General features: G+C 39.3%; 1 protein-coding gene across 2 annotated transcripts in view; it reads right to left on the minus strand.

The window, feature by feature from the left end:
• MED13 (mediator complex subunit 13) overlaps window positions 1-19,502 on the minus strand; it is a 122,236-nt gene that overhangs the window by 75,213 nt on the left and 27,521 nt on the right. For both annotated transcript variants that reach the window (XM_061605135.1, XM_061605136.1), the window contains exon 3: window positions 14,162-14,330. In XM_061605135.1, coding sequence (XP_061461119.1) covers window positions 14,162-14,330 — 169 coding nt within the window. The remainder of the gene's footprint in view (window positions 1-14,161; window positions 14,331-19,502) is intronic.

Below are 19,502 nucleotides of genomic sequence, written 5' to 3' on the forward strand. Positions count from 1 at the left end.
CTACTTACAGCAGCTTTCAACTCCAGCTGTCTACAGCAGAAAAGAAAAAATGATCACCTGGCCCCCTGCCGGACATGGTCCCACTTCAGCCTCATATGAATTGTTTTTTGTTAATGTTTTTAAAGAAAAAATCTTAATGTTACTGGACCAGAGAAACAGGAAGGAAAAGAGAGAAACTGCAAGTTTGAGAGGGGGGGGGAGACAGGGAGAGGGAGAGAGAGAGAGATCTGAATTAACCAGAAACACACCAACCATCAATACATAGGGTGAACTATCTTAGCATTAAGTGTTCAATACCCCAATCCTAACAATTATTTAGAAGTAAACACCCCACAGGAAGGAAATGTATTAGCAAGTTATACGTTTTGGATTGTAGATCATACCAAGCGTCATTATAAAGTGCACAGATTTAAACGAACTGACTCACACTGATGTCAGCTTAAATTCAAACACTCTGGCTTAACTGCCCACTCTTTCTGCGGGGCTGGAAGCAGTTAACCTAAGCAGCCCCCATTATCCTCCCCTATGCAGGGGTAGCAAAGGCAACATCTGCACATAATGCTAAACTATGGTCTTCATGTAAGCCATATAGTATACAACCCAGAGAAAAATCTTAAAAGTTACAGGTAACCACACCCCAAATAATGTGAGCCTTTAACTCAGAAATTAAATTCCTTTTTTACGCTTTGTGTAGGACTGAATCCTAAATATTTGATGCCGGCTCTTAGAATTTTAAAATATTTTTTCTAATTCTGATACAGGCCTGGCTCTGGAAGGTTCCTTCATACAGTATGGATGCAAACCAAGATTGGTGTTTTTTTTAAATTATGTGTGAATGAGACAAACATGATATTGAACGGCAAATTTTGCCCTTTGAACTGGCAAACCTACAATTACTGCTCTATTCAGAGTATCGAAATTGACTGTAACTATATTGTATGTGCCAGATAAGGTATGAAATGGACTTTATATGTCCTCCCCAATTTGGTGGGCACAGCCTCTTCCTTCCTTCAGGCTTTCATACCTCTAGATGTGTTTTATAGGTGCAAAAGTCTGGGGAAGAAAGAAACAGACAATGCTTGCTGCCATCCCCTACCAAGGTGGGAAAAATCCAAAGGGTGGAGAGAATGGGGAATTGGAGTATGCTGAAAAAAAGCCTTTCTGTAATTTATTTTCTTTCAGAATGATAAGCTATTTCACTTATAACAGAGTTGACATAATAGTTACTCAGCCAATTCACACTATGGCTAGTCTAAGAACCACGATTAAAAGGTGTTTATAGCGACTTCCGGGAAGGGTGACTTAGCCTGTGCCTGCTTTTGAGACGGGCTCCTGCCTCAAAAGAAGCTTATTCAGATATATCAGTCAGTTTTTTCTTTTTTTTTGACTGATTAAACTTCTCCCGGGTAGGGAGAAACGAAGAGATTAACCTCAAAGCCTATTTTTGTTGGGACGACCAGATCTCATTAATTTATGGGACGAGGTCCAGCCGACGAAGGTGGGACGGATTTTCAACAGCAAGCTCTATCTGATAAAGCGAACGTTCATCTTATCTTCTAAGAGAGAACGCACTAACAGGCAAGCACCCTTCTTTCTATATTTTTCTTTTACTTGACTTAAATTGTTGCTGTTTAAAAGAGATTTGCCAGATTGATCGGTTTTTGACATCTCACTGGGGAGCCATAACTTCTCTCTGCTACGCACTAATTAATAGCTTATCTCTGTTTTTGTTGCAAAAAGCTGTCCTGGATTTGCATTCTAAAGATATACACAGAAGAGGGATTTCTATTCCAGATTTTTATTTTGAAGAATATTATATTGTCTGAGACTACTCTCTTTTTGGTCTATTTTATTTTGACGAATCTGTTTTCTGACGACTGCCATTAATTGTTTCGATCCTGGGAACTGCATTTTGTTTACTTAACTATGGAGAGATAAGGCTGTCTGCTCTGTTTATACTGTGATGTCACCAAGTTTGGAGTATTAACCCAATTGTTGCTGAAATAAGAAGTGGTTTTCCTATATTTTTCTTTTAAAATGGCAATTAAGAAAGTGGCTGAGAATCTGGAAATAACTATGTTTCAGAAAATAATGGATGAGATTGAGATAACGAAACAAAACCTGCGACAGGGTTGTAAGGAGTTGAAAATTGAATTGAGTAAAATGACGCAGGAGATTAAAGATATAGGGGTCCCTGTGAGAGAGGTGACCCTGGAAGGGGTCCCTGTGAGAGAGGAGACCCCGGAGATTGGAACAAACGTGGAACAGGAAAAAGATTTGGAGTCTATGGACTTTAGAAATAAAATCTATTGTTTGGAGACACAGGAGATTAAAGACATAGGGGTCCTTGTGAGAGAGGAGACCCTGGAGACTGGAACAGGGGTCCCTGTGAGAGAGGAGACCCTGGAGACTGGAACAGGGGTCCCTGTGAGAGAGGAGACCCCGGAGATTGGAACAAACGTGGAACAGGAACAAGATTTGGAGTCTATGGACTTTAGAAATAAAATCTATTGTTTGGAACTCAATGTTATCTCTGAAGAAATTAATGAAGATTCTAGAGATAAAGTTATCAATGGCATGGATAATCTTCTGGACTGGAATGACGTGATGGAGCCCAATATAGAGAAAATCTATGGAATTAACTGCAGCCATGTGACAATGGAAAAACTTTCAAGAGATGACCCAGTGTATTTTGAAAAAAAGAACAGAGATATGATTTTACAGCAGTATTTCAGCAACCTATTCAGAATGGATGGCAAGAAAATATTTGGGATAGAGGTAATTCCCATCAGACTCTTACTATATGACTATGGCTTTGACAGCAAGATTATTATGGAATACTGATAATGGAAGATTGGATACTGAAATTACTGGACTTAACAAGACTACTGAAGATGGAAGATGGAAAATGGAACTAATAGGGATAATAGAACAATGGCTACTGAAATTACTGAACCTAACAGATTCTGATGTGATGGATTAATTGAAATGTTTATTTTGACTATGGTTATGACAATAAGATTATCATAATTAGTAATGAGATGGATTAATCAATATGCTTATCTGGAAAAAAAAAATTGATAGATATATTTCTTAAAGAATTGAAACCTCTCTTTGACTTTTTGTGGAAAGAATAAAGTAATGTTTATGAGATTTGATGATTAAGTAAGATAACTATTGGAGGAAAGTGATTTTATAATATGACTTAAGAGACAGGATTGTTATATATTATAGACTTATAACTGATCTGATCTTTGACAAATGGGAAGTCAATATTTTACTCTTTATTTTTTATTTTTATTTTTATTTTTATTTTTATTTTTATTTTTTTTTGTTTAACTATTTTTGATTTTGTTTTTTGTCTTTGAATGTTTTATGATTTCGTCTTGTATGTTTTATGAAAATTTGAATAAAAATTATTGAAAAAAAAAAAAAAGGTGTTTATAGCATTGCTGTTACGTTTGACCTTTTCGTATCCTCAGATAGTTGATGTAGGAGAGCAATCTGGGAGACGGCCAAGTGTATTGCTCCTGCAGCATGGCAGTAATAGGGCCTCTCTACGGCCCTTCTTCTCATCCGCCTCAGATAAAGGCCTTGATATCGTGTTGCAAGAGCAATACGCTTGGCAAACTCCCAGATTGCTCTCCTACACCAAACACCTGAAGACACTCAACTGGGAATTTGCCAGGCATATTGCCACTGTAACACAGTGGCAAGGCCTTTTTCTGAAGAAGGCGAGAAGCAATGTTGCAGAATCAATATCCTTTTGCATCAAGTGAATGAAGCGGATGACAACAGAACATAAACAAGTGTCAACGAAGTTAAACTAGCACATGGAAGACTTGAGAATTTGCACAAACTTCCAACTTCTTTAGTCCACAAAGCTCAACGTGAAAGTGAAGGATCAAAAGCCATGCACACCAAGACTTTTAGGCACTGATATCTATTACAAAAGTCTGCCCTGCCCCAGCATGACCTTTTAAAATACCCAAGTTCTCTAGTCTTCCATTGTTTCCAAGTGGAGAGGTCACATCTCCTCTCTGTCTAGACAGGATACACAAACAGAGCAAATCTTCCTCTCTAGGAAGGAGGATGGACACCTTCAGCAGTAGCTGACACTTTGACAGCCCTATCTCCCAACTTCCCAAAGGTGTTAAGCTCCCTTCCCTGAAGTACATGCCCTTCCTCCGATTGGCTAATATGGTCCCTTTGTTCCTCATCCTACAACCGACTCCAGAGGTTACCAACAGCAGAGGTTACAGAAAGAGTATTTTATCTATTATAGTCTGCCTAGTATAAGATTAGAAGCACCAATTTTCTGGTGGAATGTTTATTTTCCTTTTGATTGTGCCTACTCACAATTTCTACTTTTCCTTAATAATCCAATTACACAACGTGCTTATTTCTGGGGTGCATGGTTTCTGGACACACCCTTCCCCCTATTTAAAGTCCCTAGGAGATCAGGAGGGGCAACAGGCTGAAGTTGTCAAGAAGGAGACTTTGAATTTAGCCGGCAATCCCTGACTCCTAAGTACACCACCTTAAGGCAGTGGGAATCCCACACCCCTTGCCCTAGATGGCAAACAAGTGGATGGTGATGGCTAGGAGAGCAGGTTACCCCTTGCTAGGGTGTAACCCGATTGGGCCGGCACTAGACAGAAGTGTCACTGCTCTTAACAACGACCATGAGAGCAAACGTGAATTATGCTTGCATTTTCAGGTATAACTTTGTTTACTAGGATGGAGGAGAAATCTAAGAAGCAAGCGTGTCTAGTTTCATCTACCTAGTTACTGTGATATGTTGATAAAACACTGCATTCTTCAATAGAATCATAAATTTAAATTAATCACATCCTAGGGATGTTTATTTTCTGAGAATGAGTTTCTTCCATTTCTAGATCATAATGCCAAGGTCTATATGTTATTATGGAGAAGAGCTTTGCGGATACCATGGACTGCAAAAAAGACAAATAATTGGGTGTTAGAACAAATTAAAGCAGAACTATCACTAGAAGCTAAAATGATGAAACTGAGGTTATCATATTTTGGACACATAATGAGAAGACATGATTCATTAGAAAAGATAATAACGCTGGGAAAATCAGCAGGGAGTAGAAAAAGAGGAAGACCAAACAAGAGATGGTTTGATTCCATCAAGGAAGCCACAGACCTGAACTTACAAGATCTGAACAGGGTGGTTCATGACAGATGCTCTTGGAGGTCCCTGATTCATAGGGTCGCCATAAGTCGTAGTCGACTTGGAGGCACATAACAACAACAACATGTTATTGTATTCCCAGAACTTTCCTTTTTGTTTACTATAATTTCTTTTTCTACTTTCAACTTTTGCTCCTATTTCCCTCAAACTGGCAAAACTTTGCTCTCCCCCAAGCCTTTTAAAATTCTGTGATTTTAACATTTTAAATTGCAACCCACTGCTTAAGCAATGCATTTTTAGCCATGCTGTGGAATTGATTTTATCTCTGTCTTCAACAAGTTGTATGCTGCAATGGTCTGATTCTATTTTAATATTGTACTTTATTATTTTAATATTCTATTTTGTTATGTTTGAGAGCCACTCAGAGAAAAATATTATTGGGTGGCCCAAATAAATGCTATAAGTAAATAAAAAGCCAACAAAATTAAACGTGGGTGCCTTAGGCTACAGCAACCTGCAACTTCATCTACAACAGATGATATATTTGTAACTGTTGTTTAAATAAAAATATTTGCAAAATGTTTCAGAAAGGACCTTAGACATCTGTTCGCACGCAGAAGGTCACAGCTTGACTCCTGGCATCTCCAGTTTGAAAAACAAGGAAGTTGATCCTGGAGAAAAACCCACTGCCAGTCACAGAAGACCATACTGGGCTAGATGGACTACTAACCTGGGTGGTACAAGGCAGCTTCCCGTGTTCTTAGGAGGCTTGAGCTTGGTATCTATTCCGTTTTTAAATTTCCCCACTGATTCCAATGATGTCTGCATTATTATTATTTTTTAAAAACAACACTCTATCCTTCCAAGTTTACAGAAATATTGCATTCCAACGCACAATCACAGCAGAAATAACTTCTGTTGGATACCAAGCCATCATCATTTGTTAGATTTCTCAGTCACTGCTCTCAACAATGGCCCAAGTCAACTTGCAGAAATACAAAGCTATATAAGCACACAAAACACCCCATACAGACTCCTACTATGGCTGCAATATCTGGTTTTCTGCTTCACTTGAACCTTAAAGAGAGAAAGGACTGTGAAATATTAGCATGTCCCCCAAGCAGAAGGAATCTAGATACCTCTTACACATTAAATTTAGTGTATATTACAGGTATGCAACTTGCAAAGTGGGATTGGTTGCAGATAATAACAGCAGTAGCAGCAATATTATTATTATTATCATAATCATAAACAACAACAACATACCAGTGGCAAACCAGAATTTTCTGCCATGCAATTATGAAGCAACTTTAGATTTAGCATCTGTTGGGTGGGATGGGGGGGGGGAGAGGAGGACAAGAAGATTCAAATGCATTTGCACCTAGAACCCCTTTCTGAATGACTCTTTGCAAGTGAAAAAGACTTTTGAAGTCATGGAGGGAGAATGCATTTGGTGTCCCATATTGGGGCAAAACAATCAAGTGGTTGGCTTTGTTGTTTTTAGATTTCCCAACTGCAGAAAAGTTCAGGAATTTGATGCTAAAGGATTGCAAGTGCTGCAAATTTACTGACTTTCAGCTATTGTATGGGCTTGAAAATCATAAAGATTTTCAAGGGACCAACCTGAGAGTGTCATGTAAAGGATCAATTTGAGAACATCCACCTACAGTATTGTAGATTTGATGTTTGCCAGGCAGTGATGTGCGTTTACAACTATCCTGCATCAATGGAGATTCAATTCAGCATGTTTAAACATGCATTTACTGTAGTTAATAAACCTAAAAAAAAAGCCATGTTAAATTTCACTTGTTTCATAAATAGTGGAAAAGTGGCATAATGAAGTGTGCTCAGGATGCAATCCTACACACACTCACCTAGAGCAGGATTATGCTGTCAGTGTGGCTTAACAGGTTACTGTGAAACAAATCCAATGCTTTCTTTAGGAGTTATTTTATTGGAGTGCTTGAAAGACATGGTAACTCAATAGCACACTTTTTCCCTACATTGTTTCATCTTAGGGAGTATTAAGAAACAGAAATGGTAACATACCAATTTTATAATGCCCAACAAGTTCTGCCCACAAATATATATATATATTACGGAGTGTCAGCTTAAAAAAATTACAACCTTTGATTCAACTAGTACTGTATCAATTTCGAACACCCAATGTGACTTGGGCTGCATTCGTTACGTTATTATTTAATTTTATGCAACAATACATTTCTAAAATAAAATAGCGTATGGAAAAATATACTAATGCAAAATATTTTCTATCTTGCATCACTGTTGCCATGAAAATATGTACCTTACATCAGGGAGGACGAGGGGGAAGAGCTGGGACTATTTGCAGACTGTTCATTCTTGACACATACTCCACTGGTCGTGATAAAACACCTGATTTAGCTTCCATTTTCCCACCACCAAATGAGACTCTCCTTCTGTCATCTACAAACAAATCAAACTACCCCTAAATATTCCTGGGTGCACCCTGAAACTACAATTAGTTTAGTCTGAAAGTTATTAATATTTGTTGCCTCAGTGAGGCAGCATACAATCAATATACAACAGAACCATAATACAACCAAATTCAACACTCAAATCCAGAGCCAGCATACAAGAACAGCTGCCACAGATCATTTAACAAAGATACAAAAACTGAAAACCACCTCAAACTAAATCCAACCACAAATCAGCAAATGCATTATTTTTCAGTAGCAGCCACTAAGTTCTCCCACTTTCAGTTCTAAGTATGTCCAATCTAATTATGTAAGTTTTGGGATGTGCTCCCCCACACTAATTTTTAGTTAACTAATCAACTAATTTTAATTTTTAGCTTCAGAGTCACTTCAAATCAATCTCCATTAATTTAAATAGGGCTACATGTGTAGGGTGACCAGAGAGCTTCAGTAAGAGATATTATAGCTTGGGATCCCTACATTTTATTTATCTCTACCGCATGATGGTTTACTAAATCTTTTGAATTAGAAAGAGCACCATGAGGCTGAAACTTATTACGGGTTCCACCTCCCATTTAAATAATGTTACAGCAAGAACAACAAAGAGGATTGTGGCAGACTAACAATTTCATTATGGCATAAGCTTTTGTGGTCTACAGTCCACTTCAGATGTATGAAGTGCTATCCTCAGTTACAGATATATATGTATTGTTGAAGGGTGGATTGTGGATAGTGTGGTTTGGGTGGGAGAGAGACTCATTTCCCTCTGACCCATTTACAATCCACCCCATGTTTGTCTGTCAGCATGATATGCAAGGGTGTCTGTGTCTGGGAGTTATGTGCTTGCACAACACACACATATACTGTTCTACCTGTAACTCAAGATAACACTTCAGGCATTTGATGAAGTGGGCTGTAGTCCACGAAAGCTTGTGCCATAATACATTCTTTAGTCTTTCAGGTGCCACAAGACTCTTCATTTTCCCTTTCTATTTAAAGTGATGGTTCTGTAAACAATAAGCTGCACTAAAATAAATTAATGGCCTCGCATTATTTTAGTGCTACTTTATTCCAATAATTTCCAACGGGAGCTAGAACCCATAAGGTGGAGCACAGCAGCTCAGCAGCCTTAGTTTCCCCCCAGGGTGAGGTGGGTTATATATTTAATTAAGTACTAAATAAATAGACATGTCTTGTTCTCTCCCCTCTGTGAAATACTTTTTCATAAAACGAGTCTGCACACATTTTACATTTTCCCCTGTTTAAAAATGTTTCATATGGCTGTTTTTCCGGGGGGGGGGGGCACCCAGGTCTGCCTGCAAGCAGCAGTAGTATTCCTCAGTGAGAGCTGTTGCAAGAGAGAAGTGGCTGAAATTAAACCACAAGAGAAATACTTAAGAAAAGCTGTCTGACTCCCACTATGGAATTTCCTTCAAGAATGTCCTCAGGCCATGTCAATGGGAAAATGTGAAGGGTGCAGACTAAGTGTAGAGATACTTAAAAGACTAATTATTTCTGCCCTTTCAGTGGTAAGTGAATTATTCATTAAAAGTTTTACCTAATAAAAAAAAGGAAAGCACTCTTTGCAGCCTTTCAATACATTTATTCATTTTAGAGGTCAGGTCATCATATTCTATCATTACACACAGGGAGCGTAGAGCTGGCAATTCTTATTTCCTTTATCAGGTGCTCATCTGAATTGGTGGAATCATAACTGTTTGACCTTAAAGGGCTGACACACATAAATCTAATGTTGCTTTTTAAGAAAGGCCTTTTTTAAAAAAGTGACAGTTAAGGGTGTTAAACCACAGTTTGGAGGAAACACACACACACAAACCTCATGTAGTCTAAAAACATATACAAGGGCAGCTACAGAGGGTTTTTTTAATGCTCTCATACGCATAAGTACCTGAAGCGTTTAGGCCTCCAAACTCCTGCCTGCAGTGTAGAAGGGAGAAGGGACAGTTGTATGTACTCTCTCTCTCTCTCTCTCTCTCACACACACACACACAGAGGCCTAAATCTAGCTGAGGCCTAAATCTAGCTGAAAGCAAAGACCACTCAATGCAAAGCAATTTCATGTTAAACACACATTCATACTTACAAAGAAAACTAAGAGCACTAACAACAAAACCAGCTCAGTGGTAGAACACCTGCTTTGCACGCAGAAGGTCCCAGGTTCAATCTCTGGCACCTCCTGTTTAAAAAGAATCAGGTAGCAGGTGATCAAGAAAGGCCTTTGCTGGAGATCCTAGGGTGCCACTGCCAGTCCAAGTAGACAATAACTGGCTACATGGACAAAGAGTCTCACTTCATGCAAGACAGTTTCCTGTGCTCCCCTACCCCCCTACCCCAGTTTTTCAAAGAAACCTTACAGAGCAAGGAGTATAACTGATGAAATCCTAAATCGTCTGGAAACAAATTATCCAAAAGAATCACTGGATGAATCCCATCTAGTGAGATTTTCATCAGATGGTCTTCCTTGGATGGTCCCACTTTCAAGCTTTTGGTGGGCAGCTACTAGAAACAGGGTGCTCTCACGTTGGTGCCCCAGACATGGAAAGCCTTCCCTAAGCACATTCGCCTGATGCCATCATTATCTTTAGATGCCTTGCTAAGTGTGTTCCTTTTCACTCAAGCCTGTAATATTAATCAATATGCTCTTTGCTGCTGTTTGATTTTAAACTATTTTACAAGTCCTAATCTGTTCATTTAAAACAGTTTAAAAGATGATTGTAGGCCACCTTGAGGATCTAAATGGTGCAAAGGCAGGACAAAAGTTTTAAAAATAAATGACCTACACTAGTTGTTATTTGTAGTTATGACAGATTAATCCCAAACAAGAAGGTGTGTATTCAGTTAAGTACTTTTGCACATGCCTGACGTCTCTGGTTTCATAATGTGACCTCAGTCTAGGGGCGGAAGGGAAGAGGAGGAGGAAGAGAGAAGGAGGGCTGGCAAAAGCAGCAGAAAAATAAAAAACCTTATCTTCAGTTCTTGGTGTGAGTTACAATTAAACAAAAACTGTTTCTGTGCTGCCAGTGTATATTTGAGAAGGATCTGGTGCCTAAGAGAGGCAGAGAGGTAAGAAAAATCAGTAAATGCCGTATCGGGGTGGCATTCCTGCACCTTTTTGGGCACTGCTGCCACTGTTAGCTCTCCAGCTTATGATCTACAAGTCTGGACTATACACCTGCTACTTTCAGTACAGTCCACTCCAGGGTGAGAGGTAGAACTGAACTTACCACAAGGACTGACTAAGATGGGATCTACACTGTGGTTTAAGGCAGTTCCTCCTAATTTTTTTCCAATTAAACATTCTTCACTTTCAGAGGACGTTAAGGGAGTCTGATGTTCCGGAGAGCAGGGAATGATGCCGTATCTACAGTGAAATTTCTGCCTCTAGCAGCCTTCACCTCAAATGCAGCGACCCTCTGGATTACATACCGATCTGTTGTTTGTAACAGAAAGCCGAGTTTCTCTTTCACACCCCAACATTTCATTTTCTTCAGGAACAGCTCTAAGTAACTAAGAAAAGTTCCTGGATTCCATCTCTGTAAAGTGTCACAGAGATTTGGAGATATGAGAGCATAAAATGCTCTGACATTATATTAAATGTTAAATATCATTTTATTTCCTGTTATAGGAATGTTTACCTGTTTTACAAGTAAAACTCTATTTTAAGGCAAGTCATATATTTATTAATTTTAATTGTGATGGTATGAAAGTTTTTTAATGTCTTCATGTTTTGTATTCAGGTCTGCTCTACAAGGGTCTTTGGACTAAGCAATAAATGTATTGATTGATGGCAGTGAAATTTGCCCTTTCCAATGTCAGCCTTTGAGTTGCAGTTAATATATTTAAAGAAAGCCTGCGTTGCTTTTGCACATCTCACTATGATGCTGCTAGTTTTATTCAAGAATCTATTAGAAAAGATTCTTGAGTACATCTCATCTCAAGAAATTACAGATCCTTGAAGAAGAAATTCTGCACCACAAGTTTCAAGCCTGCTGCTGTCCCATGTTAACATTTCTGAATCTACCACAGGTTACTTAGGTGTCTCTCCAAAGTGAAAATTTCAGACATTTCTTAACCATTAGCTGAGTATCTGAGGCAAATAATAGTTTTAAATGGTTCTTTTAAGAGCAAACAGTTTGAAAAATATTACTTGGTAACTGCTAACAGATCTGTACATTTCATAATTTGTCACTGGTTGTACCAATACAAATTCCTTTTTCACAGACCTCTAAGTCACAAATTTGCCAAAGCATTTCTGAAGAGCTGCTAACAGGTGCCAACCTTCATGAATTTGCAATTCCAAAGATATATATCAAAATTCCCAATAATGCTGGGAAACACAGAAGGGAGTAGAAAAAGAAGAAGGCCAAACAAGGGATGGATTGATTCCATAGAGGAAGCCACAGACCTGAACTTACAAGATCTGAACAGGATGGTTTATAACAGATGCTATTGGAGGTTGCTGATTCGTAGGGTCGCCATCCGTTGTAATTGACTTGAAGGCACATAACAACAACCAATATCAAAATTTGTATGGCAACATCTTTTAGATAGCTTGAATAATACAGAATAGTACAGAATGCTAGGACTTTAATATCTGGCAGTAGCTTTCACAACTATCCTTGATTTTATTATTCTGTTTATTCATCTGCTTCTTAAATGTATGGATTCTGCTTCATCAACTGAAGTCCTTAAAGCACTATTATACCACTAAAAAGCCACATATGTCTCAAATAGAAATTGCAGAATAAAAAATCAGACAAAACCTTAACCAGGGCTCCTGGCTGCAATCAGAACATGACACTGCCAACTTAAACTACAGTGAGTAATGCAGGATGAAAACAGGTCACTAGATATAACCAAGAATGCAAGAACGCTCTCCAGCATGTGATCCTCAGCAACTGTTATTCGGAGGCATAGCACCACTGATACTGGGGGTAAAATAACCATGACTAGTAGACATTGATGGCCTTATCCTCCATGCATTTCTTTATGAAGGAATACACTGCTGTTTGGGTTATTCTTTGCCCGACTAAAAGCAGCACAGGCTGCAGCAGAATTTTCACCAGAACAGAACATGGGCACTGTCAATAATATTCAGGGGTCAGAAAAGGCCTTAATACATTCTGAAAGAACATGTAAATATACATGCAGATGAAAGCCCCTTCACATTTATTTTATTTACGTAATTTATATTCCACATCTTCAACAAATGTATATCCTCAGGATCACTACTAATAAGAAGAAAAAAGGGCGACAGAAACAGAAAAAAATGTAGTGTACATACCAACATGCTAAAAAAGCAACAATCCATTAAACTATATAGTAAAATTAAAACTGCTCTAAGTTAAAACGTGCTGACATTAGCAGCCCTTAAAAGCCTAGGAAAATAAGTGTTTTTCCATGGCACATAAATTATTGCAATGAAGGTGCTAGGTGGGCCTCCTTAAGGAGGGCACTGCAAAGGCAAGGAGCCACCACTGAAAATGCCTCCCCTTTTAGATAGCAACTGCAGCTATCCAATTTCCCCCCCAGCAAATACATGGGTTGAATGGCAGATGCTGTTCCTAAACAATGTACATGTGCCAAGAACCCATACCCAAATAGGATTCCCCTGCACATATGCACTGCCTCTTTAGAAGCATGCCCCTGCCGTTCCATTTTATAGTTTCCTGTAGGAAATATGTGAAGCAATCCTCAAAGGACACTCCACAATCAGTAGGAATGCAAAAGAAACTATAATTCTGAAAATACTATGTTTCCCAAAAGGATAAATACACTGAAGAATTTCAACAGGCATTCTTAAAACCTGACTAGCTTGTATATTTTAGTCACTCAACAACAAAATTCACATAATATATAACAGAAGGCAGAAACAGAGTAACACTGCCCTACATTCTTAAATCCCAAAGCAACAGTGATATATCATATTTTATTAAGAGTCAAGTAAAACATCACCAAGCATTGAGAAAGCTTTCGAGTTCTGTCCTTCCACATTTCCTCACTATTTCTGGAGAAGACAAGAAGGATCTTTCAAGGCATTAATATCTAGGTTTTTTTTTTTTTTTTTTAAAAGAGTGTTAGAGAAGTCTAAAGCTTGTGTCTGACTATTTTGTGACTTTTAGTTTGTTTTAATGAAATGTTTTACACTAATGTTGCATTTGTTTTTTAATGGCTACACGCCATCGTTTTCTACATTCTGAAACAGTATTTTGCTAAAGACCTTTACAGTTCTTCTCCATGGGATTACACCTTGTACACTTCTACTGCTGGCTGTAGAAGTAAAATCCTGTCTCCACTAGTATCGAAACAAGCAAATATAAAACAAAACTACACAAGAACAGCTGCAGAAGCAGATTCTCTTTTAGGAAATTACAAACATATGGAAGTCAATTCCATCACCACATGAGATCTGCACTTGCATGAAGAATCAGTTCACCATTCTGTTTGTAGTACAAAACAAATAACCATTATCCCAAAGCTGCAAACCAGGAACATAGGGGAAAGTAGAATGCAGACGGTATCCTACCTTTTATTTATAGGCTTCTCATCTTTTTCGTAAGGCTTCACGAACCATTTCCCAATGCGCACAAAATTCCGGTTCATTAGACATCTTTCCACCAGGTTGTGAATTGCTTTGAAAAGCAGAGTACGACATTCATAGGAAAGCCCATTCTCCCATACACCATCTTCCTCATCTGCAGAGATGAAGAGAGAAAAACCCCAAAGCTTTCATTGGAAGTGTAACAAAAAAGAATGCCATCAATAATAAACAGCAACAAACATTAGTGCTCACTGAAGAGCCATACATTATAAGGCTTCTTGAACATAAATATATCAGAGCAGTCTTAAGGTAAGATAGAAAATGGCCCATCAATCCCAGTACAGACCACCCAATTAGGAACAGCTCTCCAAGGGCTCAGACAGAGGTTTCTCCTGCCCTTTAAAGGTCTTTCCATTTAAACAAAGATGCCAGGGACTGACCTGGGCTCTTCTGCATGCCAGTCATTTGCTCTGCCACTGCACTACCAAGACACTCCATGGTCTCCCTAGCTGCCAAATTTTAGTATATAAGACCCTTGAAACAGGGATCAGTCTTTTTTATTATAGGCACTATATAGCTGAAGTTGAGCACTCTGGTTTTAACAGAATGTGCTCAACTCTCCCACCAACATCCGTTGGGAGCCTTAGAAGTGTCCAGCGTAATGCTATGTGAACATGCCACCAGCAGAAGGATTTTTGCTTGCGCAACTGACTGTTCTGTCCTCTCCTCTTCCCACATGCCCCCTGCATTTCTTCTAGGGGTTCCCCCAACCCTCTGGAGTAGATTTGGGGAAAGCACAAGGTGGGAGGAGATGGCCTTGCTCAGGCTAGATGTGTTAATTGAATACTGCCATAAAAAACAATTGGGCCCTGTCATGCTAGAGCCACTGAGTGAGTCCAAACGTCCCTTAAAATACTTGCTGCTGCTGCTGTTGCCACCTGCTTACATAGAGCAGTAAGACGCTCTCCATACATTCTTACTAGAGTACAGAAAGACAGCAGGTATGCAGAAATATATTAGATCTTAGAATCTACCCAGATCAGAACACAAACAATTAAAACATAAACATATGCAATTAAGGAATATTGCATGCAAAACAAATAGTCATTTTACACAGAATACTTAGGAGTTCCAGTATGCTATCCTCACATAACTCACTGTTCTCCTTAACAACTATGCTAACTTTCTCACAGGCTTTCATTACCCTTCTCACCTCATTCCCCCTTTATTTATTTATTTATTTATTACGTTTATATATCACCCCATAGCCAAAGCTCTCTGGGAGGTTTACAGCAATTAAAAACATTAGAAACAAATATACAAATTTTTAAAACTCAAAAAACAATTTAAAAACAAAATTTAAAAAATTTAAAAACTATTTAAAAACACATGCTAAAATGCCTGGGAGAAGAGTGAAGTCTTTCTCTCCGTCCCTTCAGCCACTCTCCTTCAACTGCCATTTCCAGCTGACACTCTCTACCTGTCACTCTCTCTCATCCCACCCAACAATCTATTCCACTCCACTGTCAAACATTTTTCTACTCACTCTACTGCCAATCATACCCCCCTTTTCAAATTATCACCCCAATTTTGTTTGACAGCAAACAGAAAATTGTGATTATGACACCAGGAAATATACATGTTTCGTTAACAGAGCATAATAAGACCAAAAAAATTAAATACACTCAATCATTGGAACAATAGTAGAGACTTCCACAGACCCATAGGTTGTACCAAACATTAATCATACTCACGAGTAGCCCCACTGAAATTGATGGACATTACTTCCTTAAGTCCATTAATTTCAATAGGCCTACTCTGAGTATAAGTTAGACAAATACAACCCCTTATTCCATTTACGGGGCACATTTTGAACATCCCCACCTAGATCAAATGGGATCTTCAGACTTAGTAAAGTCAGTATACACAATCTGAATCACAGCCTCAGTTCCAGTTCCTTTTAAAGACATCCAGGGGCAATCTTCTTTGTGTCCCCTTGCCAATCAGTTGCACGAACACAGCTGGCAATTTCTCCACAAGGCCTTCCAAGTTGCAACTCTCCTTCCAAGTAGCTGTTTCTTCAGAAACAGGACTGAGGCGCTCATTTAATCCAAAATTCAAAGTTTTAAGCACAATTCACAGTCTCCTGCCCTGCTGAAATGGTGATTACATATTCACCTGGATAGTAGGTATTATGTACAATCCCAATAGTCTGTTTGCATCTACATTCATTCGCTGGATTCTCTGTTCCCTACACCTTAGCAAGTTGCAAACTTTACAAGTAATACAAAGTTCTTTGTCACAACTAGAAACCAGAATTTCACAGTCCCTTTTGCTGGTTTTGCAATTATTCAGACTTCCACCACTTGCATGCAGAAGGTCCCAAGTTCAATCCCTGGGACTCCAGAAAGGGCTAAGAGTCTCTTACCCGAAACCCTGGAGAGCTGCTGCCCATCAGTGCAGACAATACTAGATAGATCAATGGTCTGACAGAATAAGGCAGCTTCCTATGTTGCTATGTAACACAATCTGAGTTTACAGCTGTTTCCCCAGGGCTTACGTTCCTCTCAACTATGATAGGTGCAGAGCTCTTGGTGGCAAAGGCCTTTCTCAGCTTTATAACTAGGTCGCTATCTGTTGTCTCTGAATAAAAGTTGTCTGCAGACTCCTGAAGGAATGACATAAAACAAAGCCTCCCCCTTTGGTCAATTTACCCTTAGTGGCCAAAACTCAAGACATTTACATTATTATTATTATTATTATTATTATTATTATTATTATTATTATTATTATTATTATTATTATTATTATTATTATTATTATTATTATTATTATTATTATTATTAATAATAATAATAATAATAATAATAATTTATTTGTTAGTCGCCTATCTGTCCGAGCTAACGGACACTCTAGGCGACTTACAGCAATGCAAAATACAATATATAAATCAATATACAATCAACAAACCATAACATCAATTCATCTAAAACCATCCTTCAATTAGTACACCATAAAAACTAGTCCACCCCAGAAATCCCATAGGCCTGCCTGAATAGCCAGGTCTTTAAGGCTCGGCGAAAACCCATCAGGGAGGAGGCATGTCGAAGGTCCAAAGGGAGCGAGTTCCAGAGGGTGGGGGCCACAATCGAAAATGCCCTCTCTCTGGTCCGCACCAGCCTAGCTGTTTTGACCGGTGGGACCGAGAGAAGGTCTTGTGAGGCTGATCTTGTTTGGCAGCATAATTGGTGATACTGGAGGCGTTCCTTCAGATAAACTGGGCCGAAACCGTATAGGGTTTTAAAGGTCAATACCAACACCTTGAATTGGGCCCGGTAAACAACTGGTAACCAGTGTAGATCTACCAACACTGGGGTAATATGATCCCGGCGACGGCTCTGCTTTATCCAGTGTGCCGCTGCATTCTGTACAGCTGCAGTTTCCGGACTGTTTTCAAGGGTAACTCCACGTAGAGCGCATTACAGTAGTCTAAGCGAGAGGAGACCAGGGCATGTATCACTCGTGGGAGCAGATGTACAGGAAGGTAGGGTCGCAGCCTCTGTATCAGGTGTAATTGGTACCAAGCTGCCCGGCTCACTGCCGTAACCTGAGCCTCCATGGACAGCTGGGAGTCAAGAATGACCCCTAGGCTGCGGACCTGGTCCTTCAGGGGTAAACTCACCCCATTAAGCACCAAGTCTAAATCTCCCAACCTTCTCTTATCACCCACAAGCAACACCTCGGTCTTGTTGGGGTTTAGCTTCAGCCTGTTCTCTCCCATCCATCCACTTACGGACTCCAGGCATTTGGACAAGGTATTCACAGCCAACTCTGGTGAGGACTTAAATGAGAGATAGAGCTGAGTGTCATCCGCATATTGGTGACACTGCAGCCCAAAACTCTTGTCCAACTCTTTTAGCAGCTTGCAAATCTTTTTCTTCAGCTCTTTTCTCATTGGAACCTTTGACTGCTCCATCTCAACCAAATCATCTGGTGCTCCTTTATTAGCTTCACCTGCCTCTTCCAGAGGTTTGTGCAGCCCCTTGACAACTTGAGACAACTCCTTTCTTTGTGCCTTTAATTTATAAGCAAGTGCACTTGTATAAATTAGGAACTTGAGATGGGCATTTAGTTCACGGTGGAATCTCTTTTCTAAACTAGTTTTCTGCTCTTCAGTTCCACTTAAAGATGTGCTACCTGCTTTATAAACTTAATTGATTCTTTTAGTCCACTGACTTGTTCTTCCATTTTGGAAGCCACTTTCTTGTTCTCCAGGTTATACTTAAGCTCCAAGATTTCACTTCCTTTTTTCCTGAGCAAGAACCAGCAGTTCATCTGGTTTTGCCTTCAGTTCTGTGCTCAACCAAGTGTTCCAATTCTATAACAATTCCTGTTCTTGCTCCCCACTTTGTTCACTTCATTGATGTCTGAAGCTCAAGAAGCTTTAACTGTAGGTCTACCTTTGCACTGTTCACTCCTGTTAAGTTCTGCAGATGTTTAACACCCTCATATTAAGCACTCCAACTCTTGAGCTTTTTTATTATTATTAAAGTTTGGATGAAAACTCTCTTCTCAGCTTCCAGCTTTGTTTTTCTCAGTTAGCAACCTGAACCGTTCACTAAGTCTGTTGTGCTCCTGTCAGAGACACTGACATTCCTGCATCTCATTCACAAGCCTCTCCTGATTTTGAGCAAAACTACTGGCTATTTCAAAGTATCATTGCTCACGGTACACCCTGTAGTGCTCAAACCTATCAGTTGCACTATACTCTGCTGACGGGCCTTGAAGACCTCTGGCTTCCCCCACACAGCTTTGGACAACTTGGCCACCTCAGCCCATTCCAAGACGTATTCATCCTTCCTGCTAGTGGGCAAAGTGCAGACCTCAACTGAACTCTGACTTCTAGCTACAACTCCCACCCGGGCTTATTCATTTCTTCCTTATTTCCTTTCAGAGCATCTTTAATTCACGCTTCTGTTGCACTACTTTCTTCTTCCAGATGGGCCATCTCCAACCTTTCCTTTCTCTTCCCACAACTCTCTTAGAGTCAGGATTCATACTTGTGTCTTTGTCAGCTCCCTCCGAGTTGTGTGCTTTCTTATAAGACATTCTCTACTCTGCCTCTTCTCTCTTAAAACCAAAACAAACAAATTAACAACACATCTGACTGCATTTGCTCTGCGTCCTTTTCCTTTAATGTTCTAGTCACCAGAATTTTGGACGATTCAAGGCTTCAATAATTTTAATAACCCACTATTTCCAATTCCTACAAATGTGTATCCTATATATTTGAATTGCCCAAATTCCTTCCTCCTGTAGTTCAAAT

This window comes from Rhineura floridana, chromosome 21, assembly GCF_030035675.1.
Source record: "Rhineura floridana isolate rRhiFlo1 chromosome 21, rRhiFlo1.hap2, whole genome shotgun sequence".
NCBI classification, from domain to species: domain Eukaryota; kingdom Metazoa; phylum Chordata; class Lepidosauria; order Squamata; family Rhineuridae; genus Rhineura; species Rhineura floridana.